This window comes from Mesitornis unicolor, unplaced genomic scaffold (assembly GCF_000695765.1).
Source record: "Mesitornis unicolor isolate BGI_N332 unplaced genomic scaffold, ASM69576v1 scaffold952, whole genome shotgun sequence".
NCBI classification, from domain to species: domain Eukaryota; kingdom Metazoa; phylum Chordata; class Aves; order Mesitornithiformes; family Mesitornithidae; genus Mesitornis; species Mesitornis unicolor.
The window spans coordinates 147769-163015 of NW_010169615.1; the positions used below are offsets into that span (position 1 = coordinate 147769).

A 15247-nucleotide genomic window follows, 5' to 3' on the forward strand; every position below is an offset into this window, starting at 1 on the left:
TACTGTGTAATCGTGCTTTCCTGTCATTCAAAACCAGTTTATATCTGGAAAACTTCTAATAATTTTTCTTCAGTTTCCAACACTTATTTAACTGTCTTGTTAACATGGATCATTTGATTTTATATCAGATTAAACTGCAGTCTCAATGGTTCATTTTTGCAATATACTGTGTTGACAGGAAGGTTCAGAGAATCTGAATGGATATATATCTTATTAAATGCAGATTTCATTAGTATATCATGCTAATAATCTTTTCAGTTCAATAAATTTTTGTGGCACTTAACAAACTAATAGCTTCTCTATAAAGCTCTGGATAAATATTTTGAAGTTGTATGTTGGAGTTCATTAGTTTTTATATATGCATATATACAGCAATTTGCTTTTGCCTTTTGAAAATAGGCAGTGATGAGAAGGTGCTTGCTCAGCGGTGATGCAGTGGCTGGTAGGTTATCATGCATCACAGATTATGGTTGTTGGGCTTGGGGGTGGGGTTTTTTGGTATACATATTTTATGAAAAAAAGACATTCTTTGTCAGTAATTATTTTGTTTAGGACCGGAATGCTTGAGGAAGGAATTATATATTTACCTTAATAAAATTCTCTTAACTAAAAATAAATAATGTTTTTTACATCTCTCATTTCATATCAGGTAGATCCCCAAAAGACCCATTCATTGCTCTTGCATCAGGGAAAGTAGAGACAAGAGCTCAACACAGCAGGAAAGCAAGTTGTATTTAATGCCATGTCTAGAAGACAGTGATCGTTTACTTTATAAATATTAGATTTCCTTTGAAATGCCACTTAAGCAGACTATGTCAACATTTTGAATTGGTAGCTAAACTAAAAAAACTTGGGCAAAGGATAAATGGAGATTTTTTTATTCCTTCTGCTATGTTGCATATCTTTTGCTGTGGATAATTTTGTTTAATCCAGAATGTTTTATTCTGTTTTGGGATGTGTTTGAACCGTTATTCTTTCCACCTCCCCCCAAAAAAAATAAAATCTTGCAAAATTTACATTTCAAATACATCTATTTAGAAAGATCATTTTTGATTCAAACTACACTTTCCAAATTACTTATCTGAAGAACAGAGAGTGTTCACTGTCTGTCTGGTGGGAATGGTGAGAAAGCTTCCCCTGGACTGTAAAGAGCATTATCAGCTGGCATTGCCCCAGGGTATTGATTGAATATAAGCAGTAGTACCAGTAGATAAGCCTGAGTGGTATTTGTTTTAAACTCTGATTTATCAGGGCCAGCCAGTGACATGAGCTATTTGACATTTACACACGGCAGTCATGGCACAGCCTTGCTGGGCAACATGCTTAACTGCAAAATGTTTCAATAGCTTTTAAACATTAATTTTTAAAAACCAAACTGCAATATATTGAGTTCAGGACATGCAAAGAGTAAAACTAGAAAAGTTTTTTTCCCCTTAGTATAAATAATCTACATGATAGATTTGATTTAATGGAACATCTTGTGTTACCTTCACCGCTTATGAAAATCCTGCTGATATCGGCTGTCTTGTCAAGTTGTATTTGACATTGACACCACAGTGGCCCGCTGTGAGGATGGAGAGGCCTTCAGTCTGCTTTTACTACTAATTCTACACTGAGGGATAAAACCCCTTATCATCTTTGTTTGCCGATCCTGCCCAGAGAGTTATGCCATTATTAAACCTGTTGCAGAGAACAGGAACCAGCAAAATCAATCAGCTCTCTTCAGTGAACTCATTAGGCACTGCCTAGGCCTGCTGGTAAGGGAGAGAGGATACTTCAGCTCCATAAATTAAAAAGTCTTGGAGAAATAACAGAGCTTGAAAGTGTAGAGTAGAACTGTTCCTGTCTGTTTTGCACGCATGTTTTGTGCCTAACCTGGCCACCACCCCTCAGTGGCTCCGAGCCATTAGGTCTGGCTTTGCCTGGACAGGCTTTCACTGGCCTTACATCCTGACGTAGTATGAGCTGCCCAGGGTAAAACCTGGCAATGTGAGCACTGTGCTGCATGCTGCACTACACCAAGTAGCTGCTGTGACGCTTTCTGCCCATGATGCTGTCAGCCCACGTCACTTTACAGCTCGCTATGGGACGCTGGTTTTTGCCTGCAGCAGCCGCCCTGACAGGAGTCAGTGGTCATTCCTGCCCCATGACTGTGATCTGCTGTTTAGAGGGAGTTTGCTTTGACTGTGAAGTCTCTATTTATTAGTCAATACCAATTTCTCCTCCTTGTGACAGTAATATTATCGGAGAAACGACTTGTGGATTGTCCCCTTCTGTATCTAAAAAACCTGCTTGGGCATCTGCAGCTGAGTTCCCATTTCCCCTGCATGTGCCCTGCAGCTGAGTCATAGCTGTGGGGAAGATGGACATGGCAACCCACATGCAGCTGTGCCTTCAAGAAACCTTTGTTTTATCAAATTCCTGCCAAAGAATGTCTCAGCTTGCTAGGGAAAAAAAAACAGAGACAGGTTTATGCAACTAGGCTACGAAAATGCAGTCATTACATGCAACACATTTAATGAGTGCTTTGTTTAGGGAGCAAAGTCAAAGCCAGAAAACAGAACTGCCTTTTCCCAAGGTAAGCCTCTAACTCTGGGCACCTTCTCATTGAGGCAGGAGAGGTTAAATATTTTGCTGCTATCAAGACTACTGTTGCTGTGCTTGCTTCTGATTTCTCTAAATGACTACAAGAAGATGGTTTGTCTTGCTAATTAGAGCTGGTCTCATAGAAAATAGGGTTTCTCTTGGAATATTAACAATTTACCATGCGCTTGAAAGTTTTTACAGCATCAGTGGTTGGTTGCCAGAAGGACAGAAACACAGAAACATTTAATTAATGAATATTAAAATACTCAGAATTATTGAAATGCTGTCTCAGCAGTTCTTTGTGAAACATCTTTCGTTATAATCAAATGACTATCTGGTTGTGGTGGCACGGAGGGCTGCATCAAAGTGGCTGAATGCTGTAAAAATGCCTACAAATGCACGCAACCTTCTGAACTCAGTAGGAGCCAGCGTTTGACTCATACTCCCTAATTTGAGAAATTATAAATCTAATTAACATTAAATTGCAATAAAAATATACAAAGATCAAGGGACAGAAGGTTGCCTTTGCTGCTGAAGGTAGGGACAGGGCTGGAAGCAACAGGCGTGGATGAGGGAGGGGAAGGATGGCAGTGTGCTGTCTGCTGCGTCCCTGAGAGGGAGATCACGGGCGGCTCAGTCCTGCTCCCAGACTGCCTCATGTGAGATGTTTAAAAGTCAGACTTTTTTCTCCTGCCAAAAATATAAGTACATAACTGAAAAATACAGCAAGCCTGATGCTGCAGAAGTTTCTCCCCAAAGCCCCAAAGTAAAGGGGCAGGAGGTGCTGAGATGACAGCTGTGTGCGGTGAGAGCACCTCTGCTATCTGCTCAAAATCATCCAGAGCGAAAAGGAAAATCTTCTTCACTCTTGGAAGGGACTGTTGTGATGGTACATCCAGGACTAATGTGAAGGGTAAATCAAGTACAATTCAGACTTTGAAGTTGAAGGGGGAAAAAGAGTGAAATTAATTTGACTGTACTGTAGGGCTCCGATTACTAACCTGTGATTTTATGGAGGAAAGAAATTGTGTCACTGAAGTCCTTTCAGGAACTGTGTCCTTGGCTTATTAACTTGCTTTATGTGTTGTCCAATTTCAGAGGGGGAAAGGGGTGCATTTTTGTGGGGGTGGTATTATTTTAAGAGATGTCTTAGCTAATTATTGTCTACTGAAAGATCACCTAGGAGATACTCTTGCTCTGTCGTGCAGCTTGATACTTCATGCAGTAAAAGGTAACTCTTCCATAGTTCATTATATTATGTTGTGGTGAACTTATCTCCACTGGGTCTCAATTAAGAAGTTAAGCCAGTGCCTTTAGAGGAAAAGGCAGAGAACAATCAGAATATACTGAATATATAATTTGATCTCTGGAAACAAGCAAGAGGAAAAATACGGTGCGCAAATGTGTAGACATAAGGCTGCGTTATGTCTCAAAGATTTGTATATGGGAGTATAATAGAATAGTATCATTACTGTTCATTAGAATATTTAGTGCTTTTAAAAATTTGAGGTGTTCTTTCCAAGTTCATTAACTATTGTAAATTTACTGCAGTAAATATTCATTTTCCTTACTGCTTCCCTTGTCTCCATTTTAGCACCCCGGGGAACTTCAGTGTTCCTGATTCTGGGCTCACTGTCTATTAACATGAATTATAAAACTGCAGTAAATTTTCTGTTACATTCTAATTTACTTAAACAATTTGGTTTTAATAATATTTTTTATTTTCCTTTTAAAAAGTGTTTAGAGTATCTAGCAGAACTAGTCTTTCTGGATGCTTTTCTGCAAAAAACCCAAAAGCTCCTTTCGTTAAATAATTTCAAATGTGAAGATCAGAAAAGGAAGTTATCGCAACCTTTATTTCTCAGATGTGCTTTCCTGCCACTCTTGTGTGCTGCACACATCTTTTTTGTTTTTCCTGTTTCTCTCCCATTTATATGCTTTTATTTCCTAGCACCATTATAATCATTTGCTAAGGTCTGTTCATTTTGGTTTTCTCCTACAAAATATAAAACATCCCAAGAAGCATTCTGCAAGTATTGGTGAAATGTGCTACTGGACCAGGCAGTGACATGGCTGGTTTGACATGCAGCACTGAACACATCATCAATATAAAGGTGTTAAACAATACCTGACTTTGTACATTCTTGAGTAACTTAATTCCCTTCAATAGCATGAGAATCAGCAACTCATAAATGCAGAATAATTGGAATTTTAATTAGGTAGTGACTTAAGGATGCCTCCTGTTTACAAGGTAATAACATCTCTTGAGCTAAATGAATGGAGGGGCAGGTTTCAATTTAACACCTTATAAAAATCAGTTGATTGGTTTCCACTATTAATCTTGGCCGTTCACAGTATCTGTGTGAACTTGGTGGCTGAGGTGCCAATGTTTGATTTGGGCATGTGAATGGAATCCCAGCCCTGCTTAAGCTCTCACCAAAGTCTTTAGGATGAATTTTAAATGTTTACAGTGAACTACACTGAAGTCTTAATGAGTTCAGAATTCCTTTGCTATGGTATAAAATTCATGGTATCTACCTGTTGGTGTATACATTTACTTTTGTGACAATTAGAATATACACCTTTTCATTTATTTACAATGGAGTAGTGAGAGGAATTTATCTTCTCATATGAGATAAGCAATATCTCGTTTTTTTCCTAGCAGCTGCATGCACAATTAGGAGGACCCAATTAAAACTGCATTCAGTTCACACAGAGCAGCAGTGATTGCTGTCTATAATTTCTCCTGTGGTTTGACTTATGGGCATTAAGCTGTGCAGAACTTTATTAACAAATAAAGTCAAACAAGTCAAAAAAAAGAAAATGCAACAAGCTGGAAATGGGTATGTAGGATCTTGGCTGTTGTGCCCTACCTACAGCTCACGAAAAGGAGGCTCCCCTCCCACCCCTCCCAAATAGCCACTGGGCAAAAGACCACTCTCCTCCGTGTAGGTTTGTACTGTCCATACTCCTGGCCTCTCTGACTGGACCAGGTACAGAGCACCCAAAGACTCCTTTGAATTCAAGCCTAAAATCATTCTAAAGCCAAATATAGCTGTGTTTGTCTCAAGCATTATCTGTGTGATCATTACAGAAAGCTCAGCACCACCAGCTGTTCTGCCACATGGAAGGAGAAAGGTAAAGGCGTTGGACTAGAGAAGGAACAGGACCCCGGAGCTCAGGCATCTTCTTGAAGGATGAGGAATTTCTTTTACAACCTTTTTTTTTCCCTACTGAGGCGGTTCAGTTCCCATGGCTCCATAAAGGGACTTGAAGTCCCTTGATTTCCTCCCAGCCCCTGTAACTCGCTGTATGTATACGCATCCATACTTGGTGGCACAGCGTGTTTTGCTTTCATCATTTAGGATACCGAAAGTCTGTAAACACTGATCTCTTGGCTAATGTGCTACAAAGAGCAAAACATTAGACATTCAGTCCCTGCAAAGGGTTTTATGAGAAAATGCATGTTTTCCCACTAAAAAGCAGGAACAGAAGTCCCAAAAGACTCCATTTCTGTAGGTATGAACAGCCAGGGGGTACTGATTCTGAAAAACGAGGGGAAGAGCATGTCTGAATTGCCCTGATGTGCAGAAGTGGCAACAGAGGAAGGGCCTAGGATTTTTCCTCTTAATCACCACATATGTCTGCTGAAGTGTCTGAGACCAAAAAGGGACAAAGATGGGACTTGATTTTACAAGATGCAGAATATTCTGACCCTCAGACAGCAGAGTACTTCAGGCCTCACAGCAGAGCTAACAGCTGAGCCACTTAGTTGATACTGAAGTGGTTTTCTGCACTGATGCTATGAGCTGGCATCTTGGCGGATAGGGCTTGTACAGCGTAAGATTAGAATCAGTTAATCACCTTGTGTATGTGAAGAGGTAACAGATCCAAAATCAGTCATTTACTTTCAAAAATAGAGATTATTCATTTGGAAAAAATGATAAAGACATCCACAAGAAGTTGCTCTTGTGTAGGGCCTATACAAGATCAATTATTTGGCTTTTATGCTCTCTTGACTGGTGCTAAAGCTGTAGTTAACTGGCAGTTTTGATGCTGATACACAAAGCAAGCCATAATAGAGAAGAAAGCCACCTTTAATTTCAAGCTCCACTAGAACCACGAAAGGAAAATTAATGTTTACTAAATGAAAAAGGATGATATTGCTGGAGAGAGGAAGTTTTGGTTAAGCTTTTAGGGGAATGTTAATAACTTTGAGAAACTGAAACATATTATAAAGCATGTTTAAAATGGTATAAACTTTAGAAAATCCAGAAAGTATTTTAAACTTACCTAACCTCCTCAATGTCGTATCAAGTTTTAAAAATCAAGCAAACTGAGTGACAGCTGACATATGGAAGGAGGCTTTCTAGTATTGACACATTTTTCTAAGAAAGATTCAATATAGCCTTATATTTAGAATAAATGTTTGAGGTGAAGTGAAAGTCTGCTGATCAGCTTTTGCACATTTCTGTGATGCTTCTGCAGATTTCCAGGGGAATCTGAGAAGCATCCAGGCTTGTTCCCTAAGAATATACTTTCATAAAGCTGCCACTCCGCAAGTCTTCTGACATATCACGGTGCGGTTGAGATTTGCCTGTGATATGTTGCCAAGCACCATAAATGAATGCAGCTCCGAGATGGCAGGTCACTTTTTATTTTGCCAGACACAGCAAAGAAGTGTCAACCTCTGACAGTTTTTAAAAGTAGGCTTTAAAAGAAATATCAACCCTTTTTTTTTAAACCAGTCAGTATCTGAGAAGAAATGCTCACTGAAAAAGAGAGGATAGGGAAATTTGTGGCAGTGGAAGCTGCACTATGTGAGTGATTTAGCACTACATCACTCTGGTTTTATGCTGATAAACACATTTGGGATTAGGTGACATGGACTTTATGCCATCAAATAAATGGGCAGTGGATCTGAGTTCAGTCATCTGGAGTGTGTGTGTGTGCACCACTGCGGTGCGATTATAACTGCTGCCAGGAATGGACTACATTTTGAGATAATCTCACAGTTAATATACCTTGGTCTTGCATTTTTGTTTTAGGATCTTGCAGTCCTAAGGTACCTTGAATTTCCTGCAGAGAACCTCCATAATAATAGGAAATGGAAACATTTAGCAGGTGAACTGCCTGATATAACACAATATAGCACAATCTATAAGCAGTAGGGCAGGACAGGAGCAAACTGCAGAGGTTTTGGATCTCAGTTCCGCAGTTTAACTACCCCAGTGCTTGCTCTGAAGTGCTTGCTGATGGTCGACAGGAAATACTGGCCCTATAAATGCTGGCCTGCGATGATACAGCTTTAAAGCTGTATTTGCTTTAATGGGCTTTCGGCTGGAAAAAGTACTGACTTTGTAACTGCTAAAGCATGTTAACAGAAACAGTTAAAAAAAAGGGTAAGTGAAAAAAAAAGGTGGCACTCTCTCAATATCATGTCATAAATAAATGCTGCATTTTTCATAAGACTGCCAGGGATAAGGCATATTCATGGAAGCAGGGAAAAAGTGCTGTAGGAGACAATCTCTGTATATTACTCATGATAAAACAGCTTACACATGATTGTTTTCAGCACTAGACTGCATTTTGTTTGACAGGACTGCACTGGCAGTGTGTGTAGGGTTTCCTTTGTCACCATCTGGACAGCATTTGATCCCTCTATAGCAGTAGACTGATGAAGTCATTGCCAGCACTTCCTTTGAATGTAAAAAGTAACCAAGTTCATATTTACAGTAAGTCTGAAACATAACCATTTCAAGCAACAGAAAAGGGAATATCATCATTAGAAGACCACATTTCCCTTATAAGTGCCTTGCCTCAGCAGGCAAGGAAATAGACCACGACACTGGGGGAAGTTCAGCTAAAGAAGACTCAGAAGATGTGACTGCAAAAGGTTCATCCACTCTTCAGTTGCTGGAAGCGACCCTTACACACATAAAAGCATGCTGCTTCTGCTTGAAAAGCTACGGTCACCAGATTCCTTTGTACAACATTTCTGCTGATGCTGTTAGGTGAGAAGCAGGTTAAATTACTCTGGGTTTATAATGAGAAGTAAGTTGCAAATTGTAGGAAAATTACTTCTGAAATTATATATCAATGCTAGTTCATTTTCAATTGTATTTATAAAAAGTTTCCAGTATGACAAACAAGTGGTGCATTGTGCACTAGGATAGTATTATGGAAATGTACAGCTAACACAGAGAAGTGCCTAGGACTGTAATTTGTGACTAACAAGGTGTATGTGCTCTGAATAAGTAATTAAGGAAATTTCAGTCTAGCTATAACATTGGTATTTGCTCTAAGACTACGGTAATATACAGTAAGATTTCTGCACCGTGGCTCTCTTGTGCCATGAGGATTACAGTAGCATTTGCATGCCAGCCCTTCTGTTGTCTCTCCTTCTTCCCTCTCCTCCCCATCACACCCTTAGTAAAGCAGAAAATAAAGAAGATGACAGTATTATGTTAGGAATTTGTAGATGAGGTAAAGAGAGCAATCACTGCAGAATCTCAGTGAGATGAGTTTCAGGCTTGGTTATATTCATACTTGACTTTCAAATTCTGATACAGTCAAGAGTGCAAAGCCATTTCCTTGCTACTCCCTGTTTTCACCCTTCGGGAGCTTTCACAACATGCATCCTTTGAGATGTATTTTCTACCTTTTACCAGCTCCCAGAGGAGTATGTGTTCACATATATTCACTGTAAAAGTTCTAGCTGAAAACTCTTACAGGTTTGTGGATTCAGTAACCATATGGGAAAAAACAATAATTTTTCCCACAGGCTTATTCACCATATAGACAGAAATTTGCTACATGAATATAGGTGTATAGAAATATTAATACTTCCCCTGGCTTTTATTAGGCAAAAATCTCCTATTAGAGCAGTAGATACCATTTTAGAACATCCCTTCTCCTCTGACTAAAGTCCATCGAGCACATGGTCTTAAGTACAGATACAGTTGTAGTACAGCTATAGATACGGTGTCCCTGGTGCAGCTTGGAAGCAGTGGTCCTGGCATCCATGACCTCGCCTGCCCACCTGCAGTTCATGGCCACAGCCCTGCCTCCAGCCCACAGATTGCCTGGTCTGCAGCTCAGGAGTGTGTGTAGGTGTCTGAAATCCCCCTGGGAGCCGTCAGGATGGGGTGCATCCTCCAGACGCACCTCTCACCTGCTGACGTTGTTTGTCCAAGTTGCTCTCTCTTGTACCGCTTGACTGCAGCTCTTACAAATCCAAGGTCTCAGTGCTGTCAGGGATCTCATAAACTGCAGTGGCCCTGGCCAAGGCCATGAAGGTGCTCGTTAGCCCTAGCAACTCTCTCACTGTAAATCCCGGGAGAAGGCGTGTGCTGTTATGCTGAAGAAACCCCTTGCTAACCACAGGGCTGGACAGGCCCCTTCCCAGCTGCTTTTGTGGTTTCAGGACAAACACAGTGTGGAGTGGCTGCACTTTTAGTTACTGTAAAGTTTCTGCATGTTTAATTCTGCATATTACAGACAGGAAATTTATACATTCAAAAGTCATTAGCACTAGGATGGGGATATATGTATTACATTTTTTTTGTGCATCATGTTCAAATGTGCTTGACTTACTGAAAACAAACCCTTTACTGCGTCTGTTTAAGAATAACGGTATGATTACTGCAGAAGCCAAGTTTTATATAATTATACCAGGAGGATTATTAGATAAGCACTGCATTTCTGTATGGTATATGACTATCATTCATGCCATTTCACAACCCACACCCCTGCTTTATCCTGCATTCTCCATAGCAATAGCACTCCTCATAGATGCCGAGAAAATGACTGTTGTAAATGAAGTTATTGTCACTTTAATGACAACAGGAATATCTACTGAATTTAATATATTGGCTTGGGCAATCTGTTTTGCCCATCCTAAATGGCTGTCTGTCTTAAATATATTGGCTTGGAGTGACGTGCGTTATATAAATAAAACTACACAGACAGCATGTTTGTCAATCAGCAAAAGAGGCTCTACACCTGCTATCCCGGGCACATATACTCTGCAAGCATTAGTTTCCAACAGATAAATGTAATCAACGTTTATATGCTCACAGAAGCCAACAGGATGGGATTGTTTCACTCGAAAGATCAGAAGAAAATTGTAACTAATGTTGTGGAAAATTACTTTGATATTGCTTTCTCAGTACAGCATCACAATTAGGTAGCAATGTGAAGCACAGGGAAAGAATAAATGAATAGTAACAAATCAACACAAACAGCTACTGTCAGGAGTACTTTGCTCAGTGAAAGTAATGTAAGCATTACTTAAAGTTTTATGACTGTGGATTTTATACTGGTTTAAGTAGTACATCAAGGTCTCACCATCATGCTTGCTAAGACTAAAACAATCAAGAACAATTTCTGGAACAGACAGATAAAACTAAAGTACCAAAGTATTTTTATTAATCTTGTTTCATAAGTTGTACTATCTTAAATTAAAGATGACTGAATGTACTAACAGTGAAAAATGTTCTTTAGGACAAAGCAAAATCCTCTTACACTGCTTTTCAGTGGAAAATAAATGTTACTGACTGTTCTCCGGTTTTCCTGATGGATTCCCGATATGTTCAGCTACACAGTAACTACCTGGGAAATACAAAAGCAAAGGCTAATCAAGTAAAACTTTGCCATGCAGAATCTGTTGCCCTAAGTAGCTTAATGACACGTGCATTTAGTCAGTCTATTGAGGGAGCAATCAGACAAGTAGATTATAGCAATATCCGATCACCATTAGAAACAGATCCTTTTAAGGAGAAGTGGGAAGTGAGGGGAAAGATCCTTCTCAGCTTGACAAAAATGTCACTTGTGATGGACAGATTTTCACAGGAACCTGTCAAGTGGTTAAATGTACCTACCTCTCCTTTTTAATGAAAGAAATGGATATTTTTTCCTGTGTCCTTTAAGCCACCTAATACGTTTTAGTGATAACTGATATGATTTTCAGAAGCAGGGGATGTGAGGAGTTTCTGAGACCACTGGGAGCTGAAAGCACTTAACACACATGAAAATCAGCCAAACAGAAATAAGAGTAATTGTATTGAGCACCTTTTACTCAAGGGTATAGTCTGATTCCTATTAACATAAATAGTAATTGAATGTGAGAATCGAGCAATTGATTGCACACCTTTGGCAGTAACAGCATCGTTAGGATGTTCAGGTTTTAGCTATGCAGAACCCTGCCCACAGCAGCCAAGTGTTATGCAGTGAGTTTCCTGGCTGGGGTAGGAGCTCTGTTCAAACTTGCTTTTATTTAAATATGCTCGGGCGTCCCTTTCTACAGTTAAATCCCTCTCAAAAATCACTTCAGCACTGACTACTAGCAGCAGTCAGGGTTCAAGAAGTTTGTGGAGAACAGATGTATGACAGGTCAAGATGAGGGACCAGTAATTGAAAAATGGAGACGAAATTGCAGTGTTTTCGAGCCACCATTAGAAATTCCTTCTCTTTCAGGAGCAAAGAATTAACGTTTCAATATAAAGTTACAGATTTCTAGATGCATTAGGATGCCTGCATTTGCTGTCCATATGTCTTTCCCCTCACTCCCAATCTAGTGGCCAATTTCAGTTGAATGGGGCCAGTACTACCAGTTTTAATCTGTAAGCTCTTTTGCAATGAAGTATACAAAAATAAATTGCAAAAGCACTGAAGGGACTGGTTAATTCTCTGCTTTGCACTGATGATTCATTACTTCTGTAGTTTCAGCTGAGTGGCTGCTTTCAAAATTGGTGTGTAGTTGGACTAAATTATAAACATATTAAAGTATAGATTGTTTAGTGACATGGAAATAAGCCCTTAATAAACCCGGACACAGAAATTAGCACTTAATGTAATTATTTAAGAGTTCTCTGTGTTAGGGTTCAGCTCCTTTATGTCAGCAGTACTTTAAAATAGACACAGTTGTGTTCACTGTACAATGAAGATGCCAATCGAATAGACTTTTTATAAAGCACTTACTTAGTCAAAGGAAAATTTCAGTGCATATAAAAGCAAACACAGTGACCAAACCTTGATGCGTAAGGGCATTATTATCAGCTGAAGTAACTCCACTGGCATTTGTTTAGGCTCTAAACCAGCCTTCATTACAGCCGTAGTCAAAGAGAAAGTGATTTTAAGTAAATCAAGAGATCTCATGCTTTTTCATACTTCTTGTGTACCCGTTGTTTAAAAGGAAACCTGTGTTTCAGCCCAGTTTTCTAGTGCTCACATCGATGTAGTCTTTATGGCTCTTCACAGTTTAAAGTCAATAGCAAAAGAAGATGGCGCGTGTATGAATGAAAGTAATGAAGAGTTTAATGGAAGTTAAGCACATTGAAGGAACGCATCCTGAAGTGTTTTATGTTTCTTGTAAAACTCATTTATGCATCTCTTATTTTGCATCTCCATGACACATTGAATACCATACTCAGGTAAAAGGGGATTCAGAAGCATGCATTTGCAGGAACTGAACTTTTGGCAGAATTTCTCATTTTCATACTTATAGTGGTATAGCTGTAGCAGAAGTTGGTCTCAACTTTGGCAGAAAATTAACTCCATCTGGCTGGACCCTATGACCCTTGGCAAAGATTCCTGCATAATCAGTCAACTGGTTCTTGAAACTGTATAGCAAAGTCCTCTATTTTCTTTCTTTTTTTAAAGAAATCATTAATTAACTTCAAAATAGCCTGTATTAAAAACTTTACATACCTTTGTTGAGGCAACCTCTGTGAAATATGTAAAACATGTTAAGGATATAAGTACAAAATGCTGAACATGAAAGAGTGGCAAGTCAAATAGAAACAGGAATGCTAACCTGGTGTCTGCTGATGAACTATTTCCTCTGGATCCTGCAGGTGAATGAAGACAACGAGCCCAGCTGCTCCAAACAGCAAGATGAAGGAGAACATACATGTCAGCCTCATAATTACTATCCTCAGATCAATCCAGCTCTGACCCAGGAAAAGACTGCACGCAATCTCCAGGGCACTCTTCACTCATAGTCTCGTTCCCTCAACTGGAAGTCTGGTGTAATATATCTACAAGAGGTAAAAAAACCAATCCACTTAACATACAGAAAATTTATTTTTTTCAAGGCAGATTAGTAGATTTAAGTCCTTGTTTAGACAAAATAACTGATTTCTCAGGTACTTCTTTGGTACAGGTAACTGCAGTCATCCAGTCAACTTCTGCCCCATGTTTGTATTTAATTTTATGTCACTGTTTTAACATGTTGAAAAGACAATGTAGAATATCATTAAAAAGCGCAGTTTGGGAAAAATGGTCATGTCATGGCTGCAATTTGCACAGAAACCCGTATTAATAGTTTGCTTCCTTCAAGTGAAGCATTTGTCACTTTTTATTTTTCACTGATTAAAAAATATGAAAACCATAAAGTGAGATACTGTGAGGGAGATCATCACATGAGATGCACCTTGCATGTCAAACATGGGGAGAAGAATTAAAAACTGGCAGCTGCCTGCATCATCCTTGATAAAACCGGTTGAACTAAAATGGTGTACCACAGGTCACGATGCCACCCGCTGCAAAAACCCTGTAGGCGTATTGGTTTCCAAGGGAAATACTGGTCACTGGAAATACTGGTGCTTGGGCCACCTTTTACTGGCTTGTAGCAAGTGTGCTGTCTGTGCTGGAGCAACAGGCACGGCTGCCTCTGCTCCCCTGGGAAATCCCAGCGAGTTTCTGGGCTCAGTTTTGCAAACTGTCGCTACTCGCTGCAACACTCGCTGCTACGTGCAGTCCTGGGAAATGGCAGCAGCCCCAATCCCAGCTGGGCACATTGGATATCGGTCTGAAACCCTCGCTGAGCACAGCCCTAAGGCAAATACTTCACTTTAAGCAGATGAATAGTCCCACTGGAACCAAAGTCCATTCTGGTAAGATACTAAGAAGTGAATAAATGAAAGAATGGGGATCAGGGAGGAAAACCATTGCCTCATGGCTTTATTAATTAAAATAAATGCTTTTGCCACACAACTATACCGGTCCTGCCTTTTTCAGTAATATGAAGGAAGGTCCATTAGAGCACAGGCAGTGGAACTGGTTCCCAAAAATGTAACCAGATTCCTTATTGAAGGAAATAATTGAACATAAGGACTCAGGCTGCAGATCAGCAACAAGTTTCAGGGGTGGAGATCACTTTGCTTTTCTCATATTTCAAATTTTAAATGCCAGCTTGTCTAAAGGAAGGGTTTTGAAGGTGGTCTTTGTTTACAAAAGAGGTGTTAAGTACAGAAAAGTGCTGTAGCATTAGTTTGCAGGGAAGATGCGTTGTGGAAAGATGATGATTCAAAATAGTTACAAAAGGAAAAGCCTTTAAAGATTTGTTCTCATTGTGCCTACAATATTTGGTGTCAGGGGCAACTTGTTTACTTTTCATGGTTTCCATAGCTGGTTTTTAATTTTCTGCAGTGTTGTGGTATTCTAAATTTCTAAAATGCACCAAAGAACACCATTAGTCATGCAGTCCTGAAGAAGTAATTTCTGTGACTCTGATTGATAATGTTATTTAATGGCAACTACATTTATTCAATGTGTAAAGCAGCTGAAGGTAGGCTCCACGCCAGGAACATTGGTAGGCACTTGCATCTTAAATGAATACAGAGCGCTAAGTTCTCTCTATACATAGGCAAATTCAGCT

The 15247-nt window shown here is 39.5% G+C and overlaps 1 protein-coding gene across 1 annotated transcript in view; it reads right to left on the minus strand.

Moving 5' to 3' along the window:
- Positions 1 to 13511, minus strand: part of CHST8 (carbohydrate (N-acetylgalactosamine 4-0) sulfotransferase 8) — a 135665-nt gene extending 122154 nt beyond the window's left edge. The window contains exon 1 of the mRNA XM_010179380.1: positions 13403 to 13511. Coding sequence (XP_010177682.1) covers positions 13403 to 13511 — 109 coding nt within the window. The remainder of the gene's footprint in view (positions 1 to 13402) is intronic.
- Between the last annotated feature and the right edge of the window lie 1736 nt (positions 13512 to 15247).